The sequence below is a fragment of the Microplitis demolitor genome, chromosome 1 (genome assembly GCF_026212275.2).
Source record: "Microplitis demolitor isolate Queensland-Clemson2020A chromosome 1, iyMicDemo2.1a, whole genome shotgun sequence".
Classification (NCBI taxonomy): domain Eukaryota; kingdom Metazoa; phylum Arthropoda; class Insecta; order Hymenoptera; family Braconidae; genus Microplitis; species Microplitis demolitor.
The window spans coordinates 22,879,035-22,905,448 of record NC_068545.1 but is presented as its reverse complement, the minus strand read 5'-3'; the positions used below and the strand labels follow the sequence as shown (position 1 = coordinate 22,905,448).

Below are 26,414 nucleotides of genomic sequence, written 5' to 3'. Positions count from 1 at the left end.
ATATAGTATTTTCTAACATAGAGCAAAGAAGTCTAGAGCTTTACCTGATCGTATTAACCCAGTTCTTATCGATTGCCTCCAGGGTTTCGTTACTGCCTCAGATGAACAAAAGTACTTGATAAAAAATATTGTTACTCTTTATCAGCCTGTAAATTGACTTTCTCTGGTAACCAGTCAAATAAATTCGATCGATCAATTTACTAGCTGATCTAATTACTCAAATTGTTTATGCCTTCATATTCATTTTTTTCCTCTATTTTTATTTTTCCCTTATATCTCAACGCCGTGTTCTATTATTTTTTCGACAACTCATTACTTGAATTATTGTAAGAAAATATTATTGAATGAACAGTAGAATGAGCCTTTGACAAAATTAATGATCTATTTTTTTTATTAGTATAGAATTTTATTAACCTGAATGAGTTCATTGAACCTCAAATTCAAATAAAATAATTCGAATTTTTTTTTTCCTTAAAAAAAATTAGGAAAAGAACAAAAATATTTTTTACAAAAAAAAATTAAAATTATTTCGAAGGTTTAAATTTTGAAGCGATCATTTTACCCCGCTCTTATCGATAATTTACTAATTAGTAATTTGGTTAATTCAAATTAATAAATAATCCTGAATAATTAATGAGGATCTGAAATACGAACACAGTTATAAGTTTCGAAATAAAATAAATTCGTTGGACCCTTACTTAGACAGCTATTAGTATATTCCCTGAATCTTAAATACTGTTCATACCAGAAAAGACATTAAGCGTTTTAATTCATTATTATTACTGGTACTACATCAGGATTCTGAGTAACCCTTTTATTACGAGACATAAGATTTAGATCAAAACTTTGAATTCTCCTTTCTGAGGGAGAGACGAGCAAATTGAAACGCTAAGAAAATTATGCATTTTCTTAAACTTTTATAAGCTGGATTGCGAGAAATTGACTGAGAATTGCTTGTCAGTTGTCAAAAATGATTTGGTCAAATTTTCATAAAATAAATTCCTAGACAATATTAAATGTCCTAGCATTTATAATTGTAAGTAAACTGCACGTCGTATCATTCAACGTAATGCTCGATTTGTTAACTTCGAAAAAATTCGAAAAAATTTCTCTTCAATTGTATTTAAAGTCCTCCGAGAAAGTAAATCGCTGTCGAAAATAGTAACGGCGTGAAATTAGACTTGTTTTCCAATAGTGAAGGTAAAACCGACGACTTTCTGGGAGGACTTTAGATGCGAAATGACAATCAAAAATTTTTCCGTCAATTTTCAATAAAATAATTTTCCGGACAAAATCAAGTTCGCGCAGAAGCTATAATTAAATTTAAAAAATTACCATTGGTTAATTTTTCAGTGATCAATAGACGTCAATTGTCAGACAATTTTTCGGCTTTCCATCTCTAAGTAAAACTAATTATCAATTAACACAAAAAAATGTTTTTTTGAGCAAACTTAGGTCTGAAAAAAATAAAGTTTTTTTTTTCATATTTCCTAGCAAATTTCTAAGTATGAAGATTTACTTGAGTTAGAAATGTAATTTTTGATAAAATTCGAGGATAAAGAAATGAAAAAAAAATAAAATTTGTAAAAATAATTCCCAAATTTCTTAAAATTATGAATAAATATAGATATATATATATCAATAAATTTTCTATATTTATTTAATGATAATCGATTTTATTTGTGTAAATAACTAATTAACTTTCATTTCCAAAGTAAAAAAAGTTGGACATAAAAATTTTTGATTGAAATATAAATTAAAAATAATAATCCATTTTCTTTCCGTCAACAGATAACTTAAAAAAAAAAAAAAAAAACCTACAATTCAGTGATTACACAATCTGAAGATTAAAAAATCCGCCCTGAAAATCCATTAATATCAAGTGAGATTCAAGTAGACAGTTTTATTTATCAAACCATAAACAATCTAAAAAAAAATAAAATTTCAATTAAAATTTAAAAATTATTAAATAGAAAAATCTTTTTTTTTTTTTAATAAAAATATTTAAGAATTTCTACTTATCAGTTCAAGTAATGAGTAATGAGCAATTAAGCAAAATTACGTATATAAATTTTTAAAAATAAACATTCAAGTGTCATTAAGGTTCATGCGCGAAACGGGAGTGTGCGCACAAGGATACCTTGCGGAAAGAGAACAAGTAGATACAGCTAAAGCTCAAGCTGTTCAGCTCAGCACTGAAGCTTTTTCAACCAATCTAATATACCCACAGTAACTCTTTAATCGTGATTACGCGTAATATTTTATGATAAACATTTGTGCTAGTCCGCATTGTGATTAATAACTCCGATAATTATCCATCTGAATATACATATACTCCGATACAAATCTATACATATATTCATACACAAATATATATACATATATATACATGTATATACATTTACGCATACATACATACATGTCTATACATGTACACAAATATATATAAAGTATCATGAGAACGTTTGTGAAATTTACTGAAACATAAACAATTCCTGTGAAAACTCCCAAGATTATCATTGGGCGGTGTCAGGTTAGGACTTTGATAAAAAAGGTAAGAACAATTAAATAATTACTCACATGCATGCATACATAAAACAAACTTTAATTAACATCATATATACTTTATTCTATTACTCATTTTTTAGTACAATTTTTATGTCAAGACATAAAAAAAAATTTGAATAATAAAAAAATATATGACATTATATTACATGATAAAAACAGCCTAAAATTATATTAAATTAAACCAATATTTATTATTAATATTAAGATAATTATATATCAAAATATGAAATTTGATAGGAGCAGAAATAATTTTTTAAAAAATGCATCGTCTACAAAATTTAGCCATGGTAATTTTATACTTATTTTTTTTTAACAAAATTTATTTACTTAGAAAACAAATTTAGGAATTTTAAGTTAGTAATAAAATTTAAATTAAGTTGTTTAAGTAAAAATGATAAATATACAAGAGTATATATATATCTAGATGATAAAATCATGTAAGACTATTCGCAAATTATCAGTGAAATAATAGACTAGGGAATAATATTGTGGTAGAATGATTTATTAAAGACGGTCGTTATATACTGAGTTAGATTATACCTTATATTTTAAAAGTTAAGTGATATTTATTACGTAATTTATTATCATACTCCTTTCATCTATATACACACACACGTATGTATATATATATACAAATATATATGTGTCTGTATACATATTGTAAATGTACAGGAATTATATACAGTTGTCATTAGTATGTATGAGTTAGCAACAGTATATATGTCATGTACGTGAACTGTAATTTTAAACTATGAATTAAAGACCGGGTTCTTAACAAGTTAGTTTTGTTCATAAAATATTATCGTTAAATTTAAATTTTAATTAATATTACAGCGATGAGGATAAAAAATAATTACTGGTTAATTAAACTAATGAATAGAGACAAAAGAAATTAATTGCTTATAGGGAATTTATTAATAAATTAAAGTAATGACAAAAGTGATGCTGACAGTAACTAATAAGTCGCGCTCTTTTATTAATCCGCGGGACTGTGTACACTATAAAAAATCAATAAACTACCCGTAGATAGAGGATAAAAAATTATAATAGACTTTAGAACACAAGGCTGTGTACTCTGCCGATCAGCCATGTGATGTACACGCAAAGTAAATATTAAACATACTTATAAACCTTTCGTGGCTTGTGGTGTGTGTGTATATATATAAATACATCCTTATAATATTATATAAGAGACGTATTTTTTTTAAATTTTAATTTCCGCTTGTTTACTTGTAAACTTTTATAATAATATATAATTTATGTTCGTTAATTATATTCCAGTATAACATTTATTATTGGAATAAAAAAAAAGTTTTCAAGTTAATTAAAAATATAGATCTATCAATTTAATTTACACGACAATTTTTAAGTTTTAATTATATAAAAGTTTGAAAATTTATTATTAAATTATTAAATTATTGTTTCAGTGAAAAAAATAAAAAAACTGGCGATTTTAAAAAATTTTATAACAAAAATGATAGACGAGGACGATCACGATGAACAAGTACGTTGTACCGGTAGTGATGTGGAAATAGAAGAGTACACGGACACGGAGGAACCAGCATACACAACTTATCAGTCAACTGACAAGCTCTTTGATACAGAGCAACCGTGTTGGCAAAGGTTTAGTTTTCTAGCCACCTTGGGCATTGTCACAGCATCGGTTACAACCTCTATCATCAGTTTGCCACTCTACCTCGAGAATGTCAGCGGTACAGCGAATGCCTACACAGGTACCCAATTTCTCCCTTGTTATGTAGCACTTTATACTCTACGTTCTGCACTGAACACCAAACACTCTGTCTGCTGTATACGCGAAACCATTTTACACACCATTATATAGGTGACAGGTATTTGTGTATTGTGTGAGCTTCGATCAATTGACGTTTACCATCCACTTCTATAACCGGCAAATACATATCACGGTTTTAGTTCTCTCAATACAGGAATCAGTAGACGACCGGAGACAGAAGCGGGAGAAGAGATGTCGGGACAAAGCTGATAGCTGTCTCTTGCCATGATAGATATTACAAGCTGTCAATTCATACTGACTGACGAGAATTTTTAACTTTTAAATAATCATTGATATCAGTATTAATTATAATCAATAATAATTGTCATGATTTATGGTGTAGTGTAAAAAATTGGGAGTGAATTCAGAGTGATTATGGATTTTATTTTTTAAAAAATCACATGCATACGGAGCAATAGGGAGTTTGCTTTTTCAGCTGAGTGATTTCGAAATGATCTGGATTTTATTTCAATCTACAGTCCCAATTCGAAATTTTAATATTAAAATAAACATCTTTTAGGAGTGAATTTCACTCTAAGGGGATTAAATAAATAAACATTCATCCGCCCTCTTTATCCCGCGTTTATTTCATTGATGTCTAAGGTCCCGCTATGAAAAATGAAAATTTTCAAAAAAATACAAGTTATTGGTTTCGGTCCGATTTTCGAAAATCGAGTTTTCATCAGATCACGACGGTTTGAAGACCTAGAAAGTTCTGCTGACGATTTCCGGGTGGACGTCCGCGTGTGTGTGTATGTAGTTATGTATGTAAACTAATTTTTGTCATGCGACTTTTGGAACGAATCAACCGATTTGGACGTTCTTGACAATCGAAAGGACTTATCAAGACTTAGATCTGATTAAATTTTGAAGTCAATCGATCAAGTTTACGTGTTATTAAATTTTTTTTTCATGTAACTCATAAACGATCTGCCCGATTTGCCTCAAAATGTAATGAGTTCTGTCTTGATGAGTCCTTTCAATTGCCGCCAAGAATGTTTTTGCTGAACAATAAAATAATAATTTTTTGTCTTCAAAGAGCTCAAAAGTTTGCAAATAATAACATTTTTGAGCTTTCTGAGCTCAAAAACAGCGTTAAATTTTGAGGCTGCCCCACAGGATCAAACGTTTTCACATTTTTTCCAACGTGAATTAACATTAATTATTTTTTCATCTTGCAGGACTTTTATTCATCGCATTTTTATCAACTTGTATTTTGGGATTGATTTGCGTTATTGGGGAAAAAGTATCGCCACCACCTACACTTGTTCCCAATAGTCTCAAAATAAAAATACCAAGATGTAGTCTCATCAAGATAAGTTGTTTTTACGCACTCTCGGGAATACTTGCGACACTTTCATTGGATCAAAATCGAGTGCTTTGTCACCTTCAGGATCCTATCAAGGGCATAACGCTTGTTTTCTCCCTTGTTTACTATTTTTTCTTCTGTCGCAAAAGTAAGTCATCGTTTTTTTTTATTCAAATATTTATTCAATAAAAATAACAATAACTGCTGCTTTGTAAGCACGATGATATACCAATATCCGAATAATAAATCAAAATAAATATGAGAAACTGGCAAACAATGAAAACGTGCAAACAATTCAAACGGACAAGTTTTAAATAAAAATTTATATTTATTTATTTTTATAAAAGTTTTTAAATTTAAATAATTATTTACTCACAATCTGGAATTGTATCAGTATTGTCGATCATAAACTCAATACTATGCCAATAAATTTGATTGAAAGGTTGAAAATAAAATAAAATAAAAAATTAATCACACTGACTCAATTAAACTCTATTTCAAGGTTTTTTATATTTTTTCCTCCTGTTACATCACTTCTGATCTTAAATTATTGAGCGCTTTAATCCGATAATTTAAAGTGAAGAGACGGGTATAAATTTCTAAACTGAACTATTATTAAGCGATCGATATTAAAGTAAAATTGAATACCAAAGTGTTCAGTATCCAAGAGTTACTTCAATTTGAATTATTTCAGTTGAAACAAAAAATTTTTTCTCAAGTAGCAAAGGGAGAGACAAATTGGGCTTGCAAAGACAAAAAAAAGCAATAGTCTATTTTTTTCACTAATTCTTTTTTTTCAGTCCTCAAATAAGTGTTTGATGTCACTACGACCCAGTAATAAATAAAAAATGCAGAGCAAAATGGACTGCTAAAAAAATTTAACAACTCAAGATTAAATTTACTTTTTTTTTTTTCACAATAAAAATAATTTTAACATGAAATTTTTTAAAAAATTATACAAATAAAAATCTGTGGGCTAATTTTAGACTTAAAAATTTTTTGAACAAAATTTGTGGTGGCCCAAATTGCCCCGTGAAGTCAAAATTGGCCATATGCAGTTTTCGAAAAATTTCTGAGGACACATTTTCGCCCGTGAAATTTTAATTTATGAAAAATAAATGTCCATCCCCTGTCTCTGCCTTCTCTCACTTGATAAATTTAAATTTTTAAAAAAAGTTACTGTCGTTATTCATAAATAATTAAAACACGAAATCTTTCAGTGATGAGTCTTCAGCGTATATTTTCCAGTACAACGATAATAGTCGGTCTGTTCATAAGTGTGGACTACGGACTGTGTGATGAATTTCGGTGTCGCGGCCGCGAAGTATCTGCACACACATTAACAGAGAGAGGTTCTTGGGGTATACGAGCGGTTTGGACACTAGTTTATGTGGCATCACTGGCAGTGTTTGCTATGGTCTTCACTCTACTGGAGCTCCACTTCACCACTGGGGTGAGTACGGTCATATATACAAATATATACATATGCAATATAGCATAGTAGATTTGTCTAAGGCCTAGGCAGACAAATATATTATACTGCCCACATAAATTCAGCTGTTATGAGCTGATTGACTAGGGAGAGATTTAATTTACAGCAGCAAAGTGCCTGTCGTTTGTTGACGACTCAGCACAATTCATTCCTCTACACTGTATCGAGGCTGGTATCATCTCGTGATATAAGACGACGTGGTTCTGAAGAAGAAGGGGGCCGTTTATTACATGTCACTGATCCAGACCCGACGATCAAGCATAAGCACTTACCCAAACCACCGATACTTAAAACTTTGTTTCATATTCATGCCATTTCTTTTATTGTCATTCTCGCGTTTATCTGGATTGATACGCTGCCTGGTATTGGTCGAGTAAGTATTATTTTTTTTTTTTTTCATGTCATTTTTTTATTCATATAATTTTTGGACATGAATTTTGTGATGCATAAAAAATATCACAAATTTAGTTAGTGACAATTTCGTTAAAAAATTTGTAAAGAAAATAAAAAAGAAAATTTTTAAATTTGAAATACAGAATTTGCATATCTGTTGTAGTTAACTGATATGAATTTTTTTTTTTATTTATTTTAGGAAAATAAAAAGACCATTTCTCTAAAACTCGAATATTGAGAAAAAAAATTTTTACTCTGACAATTTCATCTAAAAGCTTATTTTCGCTTCAATCTCCTCCCCCTTTTTTTTTTTTTTAATTTTTTAGGTCAATTTGTCCTCGTTTTATTGAATACTGTAGCAAAAACCTCGGGCTTGAATAAAAGTTATCATAACTAGAAAAAATCCTGCCGAACTTAAACTTTTCATTACAAACTTTTCAAATGCAACTGATTTGACCCTGTAATTTTTTTCTCATAACTTTACTCAAAAATAAATTTAATAAATTAGTAGTTGTGTCGCATTGTTTCCGCTAAATAAATGGAAAAAAAAAGTCAATCTCGCAAATATGAGCGCGAAAGCTCCAGCCTAAGTTACAGTCGGAAATTTTATTTATTGTCCTTAATATTGTTTTGATTTATAGATTCGTATTTTATTTCATGCTTTATTTATTCTTTATTTCACACTTTAGACTCGAATAAATTTTTTATTCCGTCCCAATATTATTTATTTATATTTTTTTTCCGCAGCCAATTTTTTATTTATCCTTTTCTCTACCCCTCTCTTTTTTCACATACTTTAGTCTCGTATTTTTTATTCCATGCTTTATATTTGCAGTTTTATTTTCTATCCAGTATTTTTCTTACTTCATCAATCACGGCGATGGAAAACACATTTGTTCTTTCACTTTTCTATGCCAGTGTACCCACACATTCATTCCTATCTACAAAAACACCCACATATATATACAGAGACTTACATATATACATATTTTATTATTTTTTTCTCTGTACATGGCACTAGGGTCTTACTCCAAAAGAGCTGTACACAACAATTGAGCACGGCTTCAAGTGTCACTTTAAAAGCAGCAGCTCTTGCACTGGAGTAGCGAACCACGGATGGATTTTTCTTTTCTCCTACATCACCTTCTCCATATCAATCCTGAATTTTTTGTCCATGTGTGAGAGTGCTGTCTTCACCGTTGCTGCAACTACTATTTCTCTACCTCTATCCGGCATTTGGTGGAGTATTTATAAGATGGATGTTGGTTCTAATGGAGGTAAGGAAACCCTTTACCAATACATATATATCTTATTTATCTAGTAAAAAGAATTATGTTTATTAAAATAATTATTAGAGTTTCACGAAACTGTACATTAATTTAGTCAAGTCAAAAAAATTGCCGATTAAACTCTGAGTGAATACTAAAAAATTATGAGTCCATGATTAGTGTGAATGATTTGGTGTTTAAATTTTCAACGCTGCCGGTGTTAAAGTTACATGACGCAGGATGTTGAATTATGGATCGAGTGAATTATAACGTTCAGACCACGACTAATGTAAATGTATAAGTTATTTATTTAAGATTCTCGATTACTTCAACACTAAGTATCTAATTTTTATTTTTAATTAATCTACATTAATAATAATAATTTTTAACTACACCCGTAAAAAAAAAAACTGTAAAAAATTTTTGGTGTAAAAATGGTCCCATATAACTTTCCCAGTCGCTTGGTGTAAATTGACGGTGTGAAATATCAAACGGTGTACTTTTAACACAGTATGAGTGTTTTCATTCACACCATTCGGTTTTATTACCTCTAGTATTGTCCGATATAGTCTGTAAGCAACTACACCGAGCAAGCCGTGTAAAGTCATCGGGACTATTTTAACACCAAAAATTTTTTTTAGTGAATATATAGTTTAACACTAAAACTCCGGATCATAGAAAATGTAGATTGAAATAAAATCCATGTTCACTCAGAATTGACTTGCGATTTTTCACGGTGTAGATAAATTATTTTCTCTTTTGATTTATTATAACGAATCTTATTTTACGGGTAATCTTTTACTAACTAAAAATGATGAATCACTAGATTTTTTGACCGCTTTTCTTCCCTCACATGTAATATAATATATTATAGATAAACTTCTAAATTAAGTGAAATAATAGTTATCCTAATACGCTTCTAGCATAACACAAGATATTGATTAGTAACTTTATTTAAAAATAAATAATGGGTCTAGGTTGGAATTCTTGATCAATAATCTTCAGATCTAAAATCCCTAATGAAAAAATGTAAATGAGTAATACTCGGTCTCTGGAATTAAGTGATTTTTGATCATTTGATTCATTTCATAATTAATTAAGTAACTTTTTTTTTTATAAAGGAATAATTATATGGTCACCTGGTGTAACTGGTGAACTTATCTGCGCTCTTCTTGGTCTTCCTGTAGTACTACTTGGACTTGGTCTTCTTATAAGATCTCACTTTCGTGATACTCAACCTACTTACCAAAGTATTCCACCTCCAGATCTACATCGCGAAATCTACAATAGATGAATTTCATCCTTTAAAAAAATTTAAATTAACTTTTATTTATTAATAGAAATTAGAAACATGAAAGTATGCGTGCGATCATCGATCAATTGAATTTGAAGAAAAAAAAAAAAAAAAAAATATATATATATATATATATATATATATATATATATATTCATAATTAATAATCAATAAGTCGTAAGAAGAGAAGTTAAATTTTCATGTCATGCCAAAAATATGCCGAGCCATGTCAACTAATTTTTAAACCTGTTATAGCTTTTAGACTTTTTACTAATTCCCTTTCCCCATTAAATATAAAAACATTAATAATGTTTTTCATATACACATCTTTTGTTAACCATATTAATTATCACGTACTTTTTTAAATAAAAAAATTTACAGAAAGTAGTTTTATATAAAAACAAAATTTTTAAAAATCAATTTAGATTTTACATTTTTATTTATTTATTAATTTTTTTTAATTTTAATAAAAATGCTCACTGCTTTATTGTAAAATACACGGATTGCCAAAAAAATTAATCAGTATTTGATGCTGCGACTTAAAAAACAAACACAGTATTATAATTATTATTTAGAATTAGTAATTGTATTATTAAGTATGAGATAATTCATGCCAATTATTGATAAAATTAATTAAAATTTTATTTTTTTATTAGCATTCCATGCGCTAAATTCAACAAATTAACTGACTAAAAATTTCTTCGGTTTAACGAAAATTTTAATTAATAAATTTTTTATTACAGTCATTAAATTATTTACTTAAATAATTATGTGATAAAAATGCATTAAATATTTTATAATTTTAAGACTTTTAACATCCGCTGATTTTTTTTTAATAGAAAGTGCAAAGTAATTTTAAACGAAAACTCTTAAATTTTTTTCGAAGTATTTTTCATAATTTTAATAAAAACAAAAAAATGTAGTCAATTAAATTGTCTTTTAAAAATAAAAAAAAATTATTTATGGAAATAATGAAAATTTTTTGAATAATGAATTTAAATAATTTATGTAATATGTAATGATTATTTACAAATGATCCCTCGTAATAAAATTCATTCTAAAAAAATTTGAAAATTGTTCGCGCTGTAAAATTTTTGAATTCAAGTCGGCGTAAAATTTTCATCGGAATTTTAAAAAATAATAATTCATTTATAATTTAATCTAAATATATTTTCTTTTTTTATTATTTTCATAATTTTATTTTGAGAATTTTTTTTTGTCTTGACGAATTTCAATATTTGTTAATTTTGAAGTATAAATAAATAAAAATTTTCAAAAAAATAATTTGAGAAGAAATTAAAAAAAAACTTTACAAAAAGTTTAAAAACACTGACATTAAAGTATAAACCACATATATTTATTTTTGAATTTTCTGAAGTTCAAAAAAAGTTACGCTGTCTTCAATTCAAAACTTCCGTGTAATAAACGTATTTTGAATTTTTTTAGACTGAATTATATTTTCTCAGAGAGATTGAGTATATATATTGTTGTATAGAAAGCTGTAATGACACAAAAAAAATTAATGTATAAGAGTACGATCACAAAATTAATGATGTAATCAATATAAAATAGAAATAATCATAACGCGTTAATTATATTTTACCAAAAAAGCCATACGTCCATGATTTTTATAATTATAGTAACGGTAAATGCTAGCGCGAGATTAGTAGAAAATAAAAAAGTATATAAATGTTTGCAGCTTTGATGTTTGTAATGATTGATAGTTAGTTTTGAAACTTTTTTGAAGGTATAAATTTTTCATTGGAATGTATAACAGCACCGACAGTAATTGCGTCCAAAAATTAATAATCTGTCATAGTTTGGCATTTTTGTTTTTTTGCTCATTGTTTATTAAAAAAAAAAAAAAAAAAAAGAAAATGACATTTAATGAATACAAATTCATTTGAGCCAATGAATTTTGGTTTTGAAAAATTCCTGTGAAATTTTAAAAATAATTTCTCAATAATTATTTTATAATTTCTCAATATTAAATTATTATTGATGCATTTTAATTGAAACTAAAACTAAATATTTGAAATGAAACTAAATTTGATCTTCCATTTCCTACAAAAAATTAATAATTAAGATAAAAAGTAATGATAAAAAAAAAATATTCTAAACCAAATGAATGAAAAATGTATTTTTTATGAAAGAATCTTTGCAATTTATTTGCTTACATGTTAAAACTTATAACTTATTTTGAATAAAAATCAATCTGATAATCACAATGACCCTACGCTTCATGTAATAAAAGTATATAAATATTAAATATATACTTACTAGTAATTAAGTTAACCCTGTCAAAAAAATCCATGTAGGATTGCATGGGAACCCATAGGAATCCATAAAGGAAAGTACACATTTATATAAGAATCCATAGGAAATAATATAGAAGTGTATGGTTATACAAAAATCCATGTAAGATACCATGGATGTCTGGATTCCCATATGGGAAATTCAGATAGGAAACTGTGGGTACCTGGATTCCTATACAGAAACTTGGATATATGAATTTCTTTAAAGGAAGTTTATCTATAAATCTGGGTTTCTATATCTATTGTCTATTGATACGAGTATGTGAATCTATGCTGGATTCCTATAAGAAAACATATGGGAATCCATTCGAAAACGCCATATGAGAACTCAATAGGAATCTAGGCTGGATTCTCATATGGATTTTTTTGATATAGAAAAGCTATTTGAAAAAAAAAAAGTGTTGCTATAGAATCATGTAATTTAGTACGAATCATAAAATAAAAAATACAAATGGAAAATTTTAAAAACAAATCTGCTCAATTTGGTCTACTACAGATGTAGTCCATATAAAATATACTGATTCATTGCAAATAAGATTAATTGCTAAATGTATTACCTCAAATAATGCATTCATGTTTAAATTATAACGCTATACATTTATAATATATATATATATAGCGTTATACAACGTTAATTAAATTACTCGGAGAAGCAATTGAAATTAATAAACGTACGCTAAGGAACTAATTACATGATGAATTATTCAAAACTGTGAAAATTCAATATACAGAAAATTAATTAATTGATATAAATTACTTAGTGGACATGTGTTAATTATTATGAATCATAACTATTGATACTTAACATGTGGGTCATAGATAATAAATTATTTTGGGGTACGTTTATTTAACTTCTGTTGTTGTTCCTCATAAAAATTGAAGTAAAATGTTAAAAATGAATTAAAAATATAAATAAATAAGACTATCATACATTAATGAATAAGAATAAACAAAATGTAATATGTATATGTATATTTAAATCAAACTTTTAGAGATAACATTGTGATTGTTAAACTGTTATGAAAATGAAATTTAAATGCCAACAGAAATATAATAATCTTATACATATATTTTATTTCGTAATTATTTAACCCTCTTTTCAATAATTTCGAAATTAATATAATTTATGTATACAAGAAATTTTTTTAGTTTTTTTTATTTTAATTATCTTATTTATTATTTTCTAATTTAAATTTGAAATATTGTAGCCAAACGAATGCGGAAACATGAAAAAATTTTTTTAAAATATGAATATATGAAAATAAATTTTATGTGGAATAAGGCTGTGATAAAATGAGATAATAATTTTTAAAAATAAATAGTTTTTTGTTTTGAAATAATTATTTTGCTACGGGATTTCAACTTTGCCTCATTTTTTTTCTATCGTCTTTTAATATTTTTGAATGATCTTGAAATTACCAGACAATTAACAATTTTTGAATTTTTTTTTTAACAAATCAATTAGAAAAAAAAGCTATAGCTTCAATAAATTAAAGTAGTGTTAGTAACTATTTCAATTTAGCGGAAATGAATTAGTAGTAAAAACTGTAATAATAAAGTTATCAAAACTTAAATTTTAGCAGTCGAGAAAAATAGTGTTTGAGTAGTTTGCTGTAATAAATTAGAATAGTGGTAGTATTGTCTTTTTGTCGACTTTTCTCATCGGTACAAAATCCATTTGTTTATAACATTAGTTAACATAGAAAAAAAAGTTCTCGAAAGGATACGACAGAAATTCAATTAAAAAAAAAATGCTGTCGATTGTTGGTACGAAGTTTTAAAATTGAAATCGAATTATTTTATTGAAATTTATTTGTGTCAATAATGATATTAATTTCACTAAAGAGTATGCTTTAAATTTTATATTTTTTTACCTGTGTGGTAAATTTAAATATGTAAAAAATAAATTATTAGAAATTGGAGTAAAATTAAAAATAATAAAAAAAATAAAATGACGGCAGAATATAATAGAAAAAAATTGGAAATATTAAAAAAAAAAACCCACAAGTGTTTAAACAAACCTTGGTGGGGAAATAATGTGCAGAAGGGTGTCCTAATACACTTGGAGATTAGAATAAAATTTCTCCAAGTGTATTTCAGCTAAAAAACGTCACTTAACTGCTATTTCCCACCAGACGATGCCAGATGAGTTTGCTCAGGAACTAGGAACATATCAACTTCAGCCATCAGCAACACTTTACACTAGCACTGAACACTCAACACTTAACGACACCTCAGATACTTTTTAGATATTTTACACGACGCCACAGCAATACTGTATTTCGATTCAAACGTAAAAAACAAAGAAAGATTTGAACTACTACTGCTATTATCGAAGATACTGACTGCCGCTATCGAACCGTCAGTTGATACACAGCAATCGATTTTGCGATTCATCGATTGCCCCCACTTTAAAAAAAATTTGAACGTTAAATACAGACGCGCAGTAGCGCCGTCTTGGCGCGAAATTTCAAAATTGAAATTGAATTATTTTATTGAAATTTATTTGTGTCAATAATTATATTAATTTGAATAAAAAATATGCTCTAAATTTTATATTTTTATTACCTGTGTGATAGGTTTAAATATTTTAAAAATAAATTATTAGAAATTGGAAAAAAATTAAAAATCATAAAAAAAATAAAATGGCGGCAGAATATAATAGAAAAAAATTTGAAATATTAAAACAAAACACACAAGTGTTTAAACAAACCTTGGTGGGGAAATAATATGCAGAAGGGTATTCCTAATACACCTGGAGATTTGAATTAAATTGCTCCAAGTGTATTTCAGCTAAAAAACGTCACTTGACTGCTATTTCCCACCAGACGATGCCAGATGATTGGGCTCAGGAACTTGGAAGATATCAGCGGCAGCCATCAGCCATCAGCAACAACTTACACTAAGATTGAACACAACACTTTATACTAGCACTAAACACTAAATACTTAACGACACCACAAATACTTTCCACAATTTATATTAATAAAAGATAAAATTTTACAACCACTGCACAATTTTACACGACGCCACTGCAATACTGTGTTTCAATTCAAACGTAATGAGCAAAGAAAGATCTGGACTACTACTACTACCGTTGTCTATGTACTGACTGCCGCTATTGGGCCGCCAGTTGATACACAGCAATCGACTTTTCGATTCTCTCGCCCCCCCACTTCCGCAAAAGTTTGAACGTCGAATACAGCAACGCCCAGTAGCGCCAACTTGGCGCGAAATTTAAAAATTGAAATTTAATAATTTTATTAAAATTTATTTATATCAATAATTATATTAATTAGACTAAAAAATATACGCAAAAATTTATATTTTCATAAATTTATCAATGATTCTCATTATTTGCGCAGTAAATTTAAATATTTGAAAAATAAATTATTTAAGATGGGAGAATTGCACTCAGAATGCACTCAAACAAACATTTTTTGTAGGAAGTGTCTATTAATACGATTATCGGATAATTAATTATTTTTTATTAATTTGACAATCGTATTATATTTCTTTTTTATTCGTACGATCTATTTTAAATTAATTAAAGAATATTAATTCATTTATTTTTTTTTTTATTTTTAAAGTAGTCGTATGAGTAGACTATATATTTTTTATCCGCCAGTCGATTGTCAAATTTTTAAAAAATATTAAAAATTTTTACCTTCAGTTTTGTTTCGCTGTCACTAAGCAACCGTTTTGTATTTAATTTCTCTCTTAATGACTTTTAATGTTATCGCCTGTTATTTTTTAACTCATAAATAAGTAAAATAAAACATTAATTGCACATTTAAATGTTTCGTTATGTATTTTTTTTCTTTCTCTGCATGATACAATTAATATTAATAATCGTTCAACAGACAGAAATGATTTTGATTAAAAATTTTCTATACTTCATACAAAGATTATTTTAATAAAAGTTTTTCAAACGTTTTAAATTTCATCTTTAATTAATAATTAACATAAATAATTATTTTATCGCAAAATAAATAACCAGCGACTAAAGCGCGTATACGTCAGAATTTTGAACTAAACTTGTTATGATTTTTCTAGAACAAAATAACTGAACCTCAAATCAAGGAAATATAAATTCAACTTTTCGGATTTACTCCAGATTTCAGTGACTTGCAGTTTATAAATAAATTTAAACTTTACATATTTTTATTTAGTAAGCTTTCGTTAATTTAAAAAATCAATTTGTAAATAAGGAATAGATATTTAAAATGGCGAGCGAAGCAGAAGCTATAAACAATCAAGTGAGTAAAATTTATTATAAAGTAACTTAGGTAATTTTAAACAGTAAAAATAACAATTATGTTGATATCCGTCATCTTAAATTTCATATTTAAATATTTTTACTCAAACAATATTTTAAACTCATTTTTATTATAAATATTCTAGATGCCAACTCCGAAAATAAATCATGACTGGTATCAAACAGAAGCTTTCGTTATTGTGACAGTGCTGGCTAAGAATACGAGTAACGTTAAAGTTCAATATAGCGAAAGAACTGTAAGTATTTAAATATTTAAATATTTATTAGGTAAGGTAGATGACCCATACTCGATCACTTTTCATTAGAGTGAAAATGACAATAAAGTTAGTAGACATTTAAAAATCTTTGGATTTTTTTTTAACAAAAAATAAATATTAAAAAATATTTTGAAAAATTACACGTATAGTTTATGAATTTTTTGACATGTGCATTTCTTTAGAAATATATTTTTTTAATTTAAAATGTCTGCTAACTTCACTATCGTAGAGTGAAATCAAACGAATCGATATGTATTGGTAAATTAAACAAATAATCATATATTTATGTATATATATATGTTATATTTTACTTTATTTAGATTTACCCATGATTAATCATCATGTACCTGAAGATCAGAACGTTTTTCGCGCAACAAAAAAATTAAACAGTAAAAAAATCAACTGGATGACAAAATTTCTGAAATGGTTCACATATAAATGCTGGTGTGTCAGCTGAAAATCTTAGGTCACCCCAACCTCGGGAACTACCCCTTAAGCAGTTGAATTACAAGTGTGAATGTAGCAGACGTCAGACAAATGTAAAATTATAAATAAATAGAGTAAATAATTAAAAAAATAATATTTATAAAAAATGTACTTATTAATTTTTAAATTTTTCAAATGCCCATTTTTTAAAAATTTTATTTTATTAATTATCTACTCTATTGATTAATTATTTAAATTTGTCTGTCTGCTACATTCACACCTATGTCGAATTACATTTTCGTTTCGCGAAAAACGTTCTGATCTTCAGGTATATTATTTATCAATGATAATTATCATACATGAAATTTTTTACTATAAAAATTATAACAGCGTATTAATCAGTTAAAGTGAGCAACTAGTGTTACTAATCGCTCTTACCTCATTGTAAAAATGAATTATTATGATTTTTTCAGTTAAGTGTGAGCGCTAAATTACCTTCTGGGAATGAGTATAGTTTGGAATTAGATTTGGCCCATGAGATAGTTCCAGATCAGTGTTCATATAAAGTTATACCGTCTAAAATAGAAATAAAATTAAAGAAACGTGAAGGCCTTAGATGGAATTTATTAGAAGGCAATCCAGCAGTTAAAGAAGATATTAAACCTATACCTCAAGGTTATTATTTCAACACTATTTTTAATCTGACTACTAAAAGGTTTAAAAAATATTACTTATCTTTTTATTTTACAGAAATACTTGTCTCAAACCAGCCACCAAAATATCCAAGCTCAAGTAAAAAATCAAAAGATTGGGATAAAGTTGAAAAAGAAATAGAAAAACAGGAGGCTGAAGAAAAACCTGAAGGCGATGCCGCGCTTAATTCTCTATTCCAACAAATTTATGGCACTGGATCCGATGAAGTTCGCAAGGCCATGAATAAATCATTCGTAAGTACTTTCGATACTCAATAGTACATAATGTACTGCAGTCTTTTTTTTGTAACTTATAAATAAATTTGTTTCAATAGATCGAATCTGGCGGTACTGTTTTGAGCACGAATTGGTCCGAGGTCGGAAAAGGCACCGTCGAAAAACGTCCACCTGACGGCCTTGAATGGAAATCATGGGAATGAACTTAATTTGTTTATTAATTAAATACTCTATCTATACAAACATTAATATCAAAATTAATCAGTAATTAATTTTAAAATCATTGATTTATGTTTTACCAACTAACTAAATTTACATGTCCATTATTATTTTGTAACATATATTTAATTTTTTATTTTAATCACTTTTTAAATGGAAAATAGTTTGAGTTGTAAATAAAAAAATTTAATAAGTATAAATTATTTTTGTTTATTAATTATATACATATTTGTAATTTTTCATAAATATTTAAATCGCCAGCTTCGAAATTCATTTCATTTTACTATTAAATTATAAATATTAATATTTAATTATAAATGCAATTAACTAATTCATATATTTACCTAAAATTTTACTAATGGCCAAATTACTTAATTAATTTTTAGTCTCATATTTATTAAATGTCCTAAGAGTATAAATATAAACTCTTTATTTACAAACCATTTAATTATAAAATAAAAAAATACTAAGACGATATCCGATTTAAAATAATTAAGAGTAAGACAAGCGCACCGCCAAGTATTATTTTTCTATCTACATTAACATTTTTAATTTGTGGGTCAACAGATGAAATATCACTAGGACTCTGATTACTTTGATATTTAATATCAGGTGCTTTATTCCAATCAATAAAAACTTTTTTATTTTTAAACTCTCTAATGCTTTCCTCCAGGGTAGAAAAATAATTTTTGAATATAACTTCGTTTTTACTCTGTCCCTCGGCAATTATTTTATGGACGTCGGCTATTCTTTTATTATTATAAATCATTGACCCGCCTAGAGAAAGTATCGCGATGACAGCGGAAGCTAAAATAGACAGATATTTATATTTTTGCGCGTTAATATTCTGGCTGTCATGATACTCTTTTATGGCAGTGGCCAACTGGGTAAAGTGATCGCGTTCCTCATTTTCCAGTAGACTTAAATGAGATATTATTCTGCTCTGATCTTGCAGAGCTTTATTTTCTAAGATTGTTAACTGCACATACTTTGGATCTTCCCGCCTGGTTTGAATCAACTCGCCGTAGACTTGTTTCAATTTCTCGGCTATCACAGAAGCCTGGTTGTTGAGATCTCGCCGGCGGTTTTGACAATCGAATAATTTGTCTTGGACGGTTATCATCTGCTGTCTTGCTACTTCGACATCTTCGAGACCTGTTAGCTGCTGGTACCATTTCCACCAGATTACCAGCTGCTTTGGCATCGGCGCTGGCTCTAATGCTGCTAATTTTAAATCCTGGATGATTGTTGCCCCATTGACTTGCTATTAATTAACAAATCAATTTTAATTCTTAAGTACATTAATATTTATTTTAATATTAATATTGATTTTAAATTAATTTTATTATCAATTTATGATAAATATGACGAGAAAATTTTTATTTTTAAAAAAACAATTAAATTTGAATAATCAAAATACTCGAATATGTAAAATTGTTTTTTTTTTTAATTTTTACGAATATTAAATCAAAAGTTAAAAAAAAAATTATACAGTAATTTATAGGTTCCACAAATATTAAACTTTTTTTTTAGATTAAAAAATAATTTAATTTTATTAATATGCTTATAATTATTAGTAAAATGTATCAAAAAATGAAACAATAAAAATTTATAAATTTTTAGTAAAATACCAGTAGCAATTTCGCTACTATTTGGCCACAAAAATAATTTATTTAAAATAAATAATTAGTTATTTATAATACGGAAAGTAGTAGAAGTTAAAAAAATTTTTTTTCTTTTAAATAAACAAATAAAATCTTTATAGAAAAAAACTTTTAAAAATTATATATAGAAATCTGATCGTGTCCGAATAATAATTTTAAGTATCATTAAAGTCATAGGGAGGACAAAAAAACATTGGAATCTGATTATTGATAAATTTTGGACGTTACGTCACTTTTATTATTTCATCAGCAACTAAAGCATATTGGACAGAGTTACTGATTTTGGCCACTTTAAACCAGTTTTGGGCACTTGAAAAATTTGTAAAAGATACAATGATATAATTAATTTTTAAAATGCGTACTAATGAGTAAAGAATGGACTAATGAACAATAATGTAACAATTGAACAGCTTTTAAAATTTTTAATATTTTAACAAGTTTTTGTACCCATAGCTCAATAACTCAAGTTCTATCGTTTAAATAATATGATAAAAACTATTAATTTTGATAACGATATAATGTTATAGAAACAATTAATTTTAAATAATAATTATTATAATTTATCAATAATAAGGTTCGAAGATTTTTTGTCCTTCTTCCTGCGATTTTAATGACATGTAATCATTGGATTTAACTTACAAGTAACTTGTTTATAAAGATTACAAAATTGTCTGATGTCTGCTACTTTCAGTATCTCAATTATTTTTAAATAATTTTACTGATTAAATATATAGAGGAAGGCAAGAGCTCGTAATCGAGTTCATTATCCTGATAGGTAAATAAATAAATACCTTGACAATAGTGTCATATTTTTTGCTAGCAATATTTTGAAAATGAGTTAATTGTACATGAGCTCTTTCAGTTGCTGATTCAATAGCGTTTGTTAAAACCGGTGATTTATTAAACCTTGATGTAACTATTTCAATTAATTTTTTTGAACGACTTGACATTATTTATATATTATAAAACTACTGTTCAAATATTTATAAATATGAGTATTTACTTTATTCCCGGCATTTAAAGGTTAGAATTTTCTACCTATCATATTCAGCCACCATTTTATTTTGATTTACGATTTATTAAGATTTTTCTCCCATTTCTAACAAGTTATTTTTTGAATATTTAAATTTACTGGGCAAGTCACAAGAATAATTGATAAATTATTGATGAAAACAAAAAGTTTCGAGTATACTTTTTAGTCTAATTTATATAATTATTGATATAAATAAATTTTAATAAAATTATTAAATTTTAATTTTTAAATTTCGCGCCAAGTTGGCGCTACTGGGCGTTGCTGTATTCGACGTTCAAACTTTCGCAGAAGTGGGGGGCGAGAGAATCGAAAAGTCGATTGCTGTGTATCAACTGGCGGCCCAATAGCGGCAGTCAGTACATAGACAACGGCAGTAGTAGTTCAAATCTTTCTTTGCTCTTTACGTTTGAATTGAAACACAGTATTGCAGTGGCGTCGTGTAAAATTGTGCAGTGGTTGTAAAATTTTATCTTTTATTAATATAAATTGTGGAAAGTATTTGTGGTGTCGTTAAGTGTTTAGTGCTAGTATAAAGTGTTGTGTTCAATCTTAGTGTAAATTGGTGCTGATGGCTGATGGCTGACGCTGATATCTTCCAAGTTCCTGAGCCCAATCATCTGGCATCGTCTGGTGGGAAATAGCAGTCAAGTGACGTTTTTTTTAGCTGCTATACACTTGGAGCAATTTAATTCAAATCTCCAGGTGTATTAGGAATACCCTTCTGCATATTATTTCCCCACCAAGGTTTGTTTAAACACTTGTGTGTTTTTTTTAATATTTCAAATTTTTTCTATTATATTCTGCCGCCATTTTATTTTTTTTTATGATTTTTAATTTTTCTCCAATATCTAATAATTTATTTTTTACATATTTAAATTTACCACACAGGTAATAAAAATAAAAAATTTAGAGCATATTTTTTAGTCAAATTAATATAATTATTGACACAAATAAATGTTAATAAAATAATTTAATTTCAATTTCGAAATTTCGCGCCAAGATGGCGCTACTGCGCGTCTGTATTCAACGTTCAAATTTTTTTTAAAGTGGGGGCAATCGATGAATCGCAAAATCGATTGCTGTGTATCAACTGACGGTTCGATAGCGGCAGTCAGTATCTTCGATAATGGCAGTAATAGTTTAGATCTTTCTTTGTTCTTTACGTTTGAATCGAAATACAGTATTGCAGTGGCGTGGTGTAAAATTGTGCAGTGATTGTAAAATTTATCGCTTATTAATTTAAATTGGGCAAAGTATCTGTGGTGTCGTTAAGTGTTGAGTGTTCAGTGTTAGTGTAAAGTGTTGTGAATTGCTGATGCTGATATCTTCCTAGTTTCTGAGCAAACTCATCTGGCATCGTCTGGTGGGAAATAGCAGTTAAGTGACGTTTTTTAGCTGTAATACACTTGGAGCAATTTTATTTTAATCTCCAAGTGTATTAGGACACCCTTCTGCACATTATTTCCCCACCAAGGTTTGTTCAAACACTTGTGTGTTTTTTTTTAAATTTTTTAAATATTTTTCTATTATATTCTGCCGCCATTTTATTTGAACGTACGATTTTTAATTTCCTCCAATTTCTAATTATTTATTTTTTAAATATTTAAATTTACCGCGCAAATAACAAGAATAATTAATAGTGGTGCATTTTGAAATGCGCTACGCTGCAGCTACTCGTATTGCATTTCCGGAATGCACCCAGTAATATAAATTCCAAGCTTACCGACCCAGGAACACATGTATTTATATATATTATATATAGGTATATTATTTTCGTGTTTACAGTTTACATTTACGTCGCGCTCCCTTTATAATCGTTTAGTTTAATAATTGCGTTGATATTTATTTAATAAATACTTTTAAATTCTGTAAAGTTCAATATTTATAAATATATGAATAACAAATATATAGACTGAGTTTATATATTTAGTGTCATTTAATTTAAAAATTTAATGGTAAGGAATTATAACCTATTGCTTTTATTTATTCTTTTAAAATATCAATAATTGATTCTTAAAAACAGACAATTATGGAGGTTAATTCTGAAGAGATTAAAAAATTTAATGATGATTCTGCTGATAAAATCAGTAATGAAAAGGCTGACGAAATGATTCCGTCAGATTTAAAACAAGATTCCAAGTCTGTAGAGTCAGAATCAAATACAGTTCCAATGTCAGTTGATGAATCAAAGCCAGATCATAGTTTAGAAACTGAAGATCAATTAAAATCAAACCAAGATCTAAAGCTTGATGAGTCTAAAGTAGACCCAGAAGCATTGAAGTCAACAGATGAATTACCTGGTCAAGGAGCATTTAAAAAGCCAGCGCTATTAATTGGTCCTCGTCGAGGTAAGACAGGATCGATACGCATACTATCGAATGGAAAAGCATCTCAAGTAGCTTCAGTAGCAGTTCAATCAACATCTGACAGCTCTGATGAACCAGAAATAATATCAGAGTCAATAGAACCACCGAAAGTATCAACTCAGGATCACAAGCAACAACTACCGTTGCCTTACAAAGAACCAGCATGGGGAGGAAGTCCCTCCGGTGACTACAAAGTTGAAGTATTAAAGTCAGGAGTGATATTGGACACTATAGATCTAACGAACAAAAGTTTCCACGTGATTGGACGTCTTCCGGTCTGCGATATCCCACTTGCGCACCCGACAATCTCGCGGTACCACGCGATTCTCCAGTACCGCGTCAACGGGGATGAAAAAAACGGCCCGGGATTTTATCTGTACGACCTCGAAAGCACCCACGGGACTTTTTGGAACGGCTGCCGCATAAGGCCCAAGACCTACGTCAAGCTCCAAGGTGGACACATGCTAAGATTCGGGTGCAGTCAGCGTAAATTTATTGTGCAGACACCCGTTGAGGAAGAGGAGCAGGAGTCCGAGTACACGGTGACGCAATTGAAGGAGATGCGCCGACAGGAGTTAATGGAACGGGAGAAAGAAGAACGAGAACGCCAGCAGATGTTCGAAGAAATGGAGCGGCTGAGAAAAGAAAAAGAAGAAGCTGATGGAATAGACTGGGGGATGGGTGAAGATGCTGACGAAGAGACTGACATGACTGAGAATCCTTATGCTATGACTAATAATGAAGAATTGTTTCTTGACGACCCCAAGAAAACGCTCAGAGGATGGTTCGAGCGCGAAGGTTTTGACTTGCAGTACCAGACTGAGGAGAGAGGAGTCGGGCAGTTTCTATGCTGGGTCGACTTGCCTATTGAAGCGGCGGTAGGTCGCAACGTACGTGCGGAAGCTTTGGTAAAGGGCAAGAAGAAAGAGTCAGTTATCCAGTGCGCTACTGAGGCATGTAGAGTTTTAGACAGATACGGATTGCTGAGACAGGCCACGCACGAAGGACGCAAACGCAAATCACGTAATTGGGAGGAGGAAGATTTTTATGACTCTGATGAAGACAATTTCCTAGATAGGACTGGTACCGTTGAACGCAAACGCGAACAGAGGATGCGCAATGCTGGTAAATTGGAGACTAAGGCTGAAACTTACTCGACGTTGGTGGAAAAATTGTCTGGAGTTACGAAAGAAATAAAGGAGATTGAAGTAAAGCTGAAGAAACATCAGGACACCAAGCGTGGGGTTGATTCAGATTCAAATGAAGATGCTCTTGATGCTTTTATGTCGAATTTGAGCTCTGCTGTCTTAAATAAGAGTGACATTTTGAAAATGAAGTCCCAGTTGCAGCAATTGAAGAAAGAAGAAGAGAACCTGAAGAAGTTGGTTGATTTTGCTAAACCAGCAAACTTGCCGTCGTTGGTTTCTAGTTCAGCAGTGGAAGACCAGGTAGAGAAGCCAGAGATAGAAAAACGACGCAGAACTGACGATGATGACAGTTTGGTTTGTAAGTTGGTGGAAGATGAAGAGAGGAAAGTGTCCAAGAGTCGGTACGGGCTGATCAAGAGCGAAGAGATTGCTGTCATTCAGAAAGAGCTTAAGCAGGGTGATGAGGCTGATGAGCAAGAGAGTGTCGAAGAAAAGAAGATTGAAGAGAATAAAGCATTTGAAGGAAAAATTGAGCAAGAAGAGAGTAAGAAGACGGAGAAAAAAGATGAGGAATTATCGGAAGCTGAGCTCCTGAGAAGAAAGAAGAAAAATATGAAGCGCGCGCAGAAGAGGGCTGAGAAGGCGGCTAAAGAAAGTAAGAAATCTTATGACGAAGATATTCATAGCGTTGATTATTCCACTTGGGTGCCGCCTTCCAATCAATCTGGCGATGGACGGACTAGTTTAAATGACAAGTTTGGTTACTAGGCTACAATAGGTAATTAAGGACATTCTCAAACAGTGGTTCCCACTTTTTAAGAATTTTCAATGACAATTGTTATACATGATTCAAAATTTTATCAATTAATTAAAAAAAAAGTCAAGTATTAATTAGGAAAAGGACAATTTCGCTGATATAGATTTTTAAAAATATTACTTTCAGTTAATATCAATTGGGAGTTAAACGAAATTTGTAAAATAAATATCAGTAAAATCTTCATGTCAATTATATAACTAAAATTTTCAAATTTTGTAGGCTAACATTTATTCAACAAATTTTGTTCGACTCCTAATAGATAATATCTATGAGTATTTTTTTTTTTAATTTTATGTCTTTGAGAAATTACTATTACGTTGTCCTTTTTTTAACTGAGGTTTTAATTTCTTTTAATTAATTTAATTAATTTAAATACGGTTGCGACAATTAAAAGCCATTGCGTATTTTTAAAAAATGGGGGACACTGTCTGAAAATGTCCTTAAAAATATATAATAATTATCGTTTTTTAAATAATAGTTTAAAGGCATTCTCAGCGCCACCAATTTTTAAAAATATTTAATGACTCAATAGTAAGGATTATTAAAATTTTGATAATTATTAAAAAAAAAAAGATAAAACCTTAATTGAAAAAAGGGCAACGCAGTTCCAATCCCGCAGACAGATTTAAAAACAAACTACTCACAGTCGTTATCAATTCGGAGTTAAACGAAATTTGTGAAATAACTTGTAGTCTAAAATATTCAAATTTTAAAATTGACATGAAGATTTTACTGAAATTTATCTTCCAAATTTTCTCTAACTCCTGATTGATATATAAACTATACTTAATTTTTTTTTAATTAATTATCAAAATTTTAATATGGTCATTAGATTGAAATTCATT

At 28.7% G+C, this 26,414-nt stretch overlaps 4 protein-coding genes across 5 annotated transcripts; 3 read left to right on the top strand and 1 right to left on the bottom strand.

Annotated features, from left to right (window-relative positions):
• Positions 1 to 2,200: 2,200 nt before the first annotated feature.
• Positions 2,201 to 10,183, top strand: LOC103580109 (uncharacterized). Of its 2 annotated transcripts, none has more exons than XM_008561751.3 (7): positions 2,201 to 2,554; positions 3,996 to 4,301; positions 5,542 to 5,817; positions 6,890 to 7,122; positions 7,268 to 7,534; positions 8,576 to 8,831; positions 9,944 to 10,183. In XM_008561751.3, the coding sequence occupies exons 2-7, from the start codon at positions 4,043 to 4,045 to the stop codon at positions 10,114 to 10,116; spliced, it is 1,464 nt and encodes a 487-aa protein (XP_008559973.1). In that variant the 5' UTR covers positions 2,201 to 2,554; positions 3,996 to 4,042; the 3' UTR covers positions 10,117 to 10,183. The 2 variants fall into 2 exon arrangements, with proteins under 2 accessions (XP_008559973.1, XP_053595230.1); XM_053739255.1 differs by lacking the exon at positions 2,201 to 2,554 and adding an exon at positions 3,605 to 3,674.
• A 6,278-nt stretch (positions 10,184 to 16,461) lies between these two features.
• On the top strand, positions 16,462 to 18,714 carry LOC103580110 (protein SGT1 homolog). The gene is made up of 5 exons (XM_008561752.2): positions 16,462 to 16,690; positions 16,836 to 16,946; positions 17,867 to 18,068; positions 18,144 to 18,340; positions 18,421 to 18,714. The coding sequence occupies exons 1-5, from the start codon at positions 16,658 to 16,660 to the stop codon at positions 18,523 to 18,525; spliced, it is 648 nt and encodes a 215-aa protein (XP_008559974.1). The 5' UTR covers positions 16,462 to 16,657; the 3' UTR covers positions 18,526 to 18,714.
• Positions 18,715 to 18,804: 90 nt separating this feature from the next.
• LOC103580111 (uncharacterized) lies at positions 18,805 to 21,340 on the bottom strand. Its single transcript, XM_008561753.3, has 2 exons — positions 20,997 to 21,340; positions 18,805 to 19,805 (listed from the first exon to the last, which is right to left on the bottom strand). Exons 1-2 carry the CDS (start codon positions 21,153 to 21,155, stop codon positions 19,008 to 19,010), a joined length of 957 nt encoding a protein of 318 aa, XP_008559975.1. The 5' UTR covers positions 21,156 to 21,340; the 3' UTR covers positions 18,805 to 19,007.
• A 1,677-nt stretch (positions 21,341 to 23,017) lies between these two features.
• Positions 23,018 to 25,802, top strand: LOC103580112 (kanadaptin). The gene is made up of 2 exons (XM_014440740.2): positions 23,018 to 23,193; positions 23,262 to 25,802. Exons 1-2 carry the CDS (start codon positions 23,191 to 23,193, stop codon positions 25,518 to 25,520), a joined length of 2,262 nt encoding a protein of 753 aa, XP_014296226.1. The 5' UTR covers positions 23,018 to 23,190; the 3' UTR covers positions 25,521 to 25,802.
• The last annotated feature ends 612 nt before the right edge of the window (positions 25,803 to 26,414 follow it).

What these genes read in the sequence shown, in the direction of transcription:
- LOC103580109 (XM_053739255.1), top strand. An exon ending in AGCTCCACTTCACCACTGGG is followed by an intron (nt 7,123 to 7,267) that starts GTGAGTACGGTC and finishes TTTAATTTACAG; the next exon opens with CAGCAAAGTGCCTGTCGTTT. An exon ending in GGATGTTGGTTCTAATGGAG is followed by an intron (nt 8,832 to 9,943) that starts GTAAGGAAACCC and finishes TTTTTTATAAAG; the next exon opens with GAATAATTATATGGTCACCT.
- LOC103580110 (XM_008561752.2), top strand. Translation starts at nt 16,658, where the DNA reads ATGGCGAGCGAAGCAGAAGCTATAAACAATCAA. An exon ending in CAGAAGCTATAAACAATCAA is followed by an intron (nt 16,691 to 16,835) that starts GTGAGTAAAATT and finishes TAAATATTCTAG; the next exon opens with ATGCCAACTCCGAAAATAAA. An exon ending in TTCAATATAGCGAAAGAACT is followed by an intron (nt 16,947 to 17,866) that starts GTAAGTATTTAA and finishes TGATTTTTTCAG; the next exon opens with TTAAGTGTGAGCGCTAAATT.
- LOC103580111 (XM_008561753.3), bottom strand. Translation starts at nt 21,155, where the DNA reads ATGTCAAGTCGTTCAAAAAAATTAATTGAAATAGTTACATCAAGGTTT. An exon ending in AATATGACACTATTGTCAAG is followed by an intron (nt 19,806 to 20,996) that starts GTATTTATTTAT and finishes GTTAATTAATAG; the next exon opens with CAAGTCAATGGGGCAACAAT.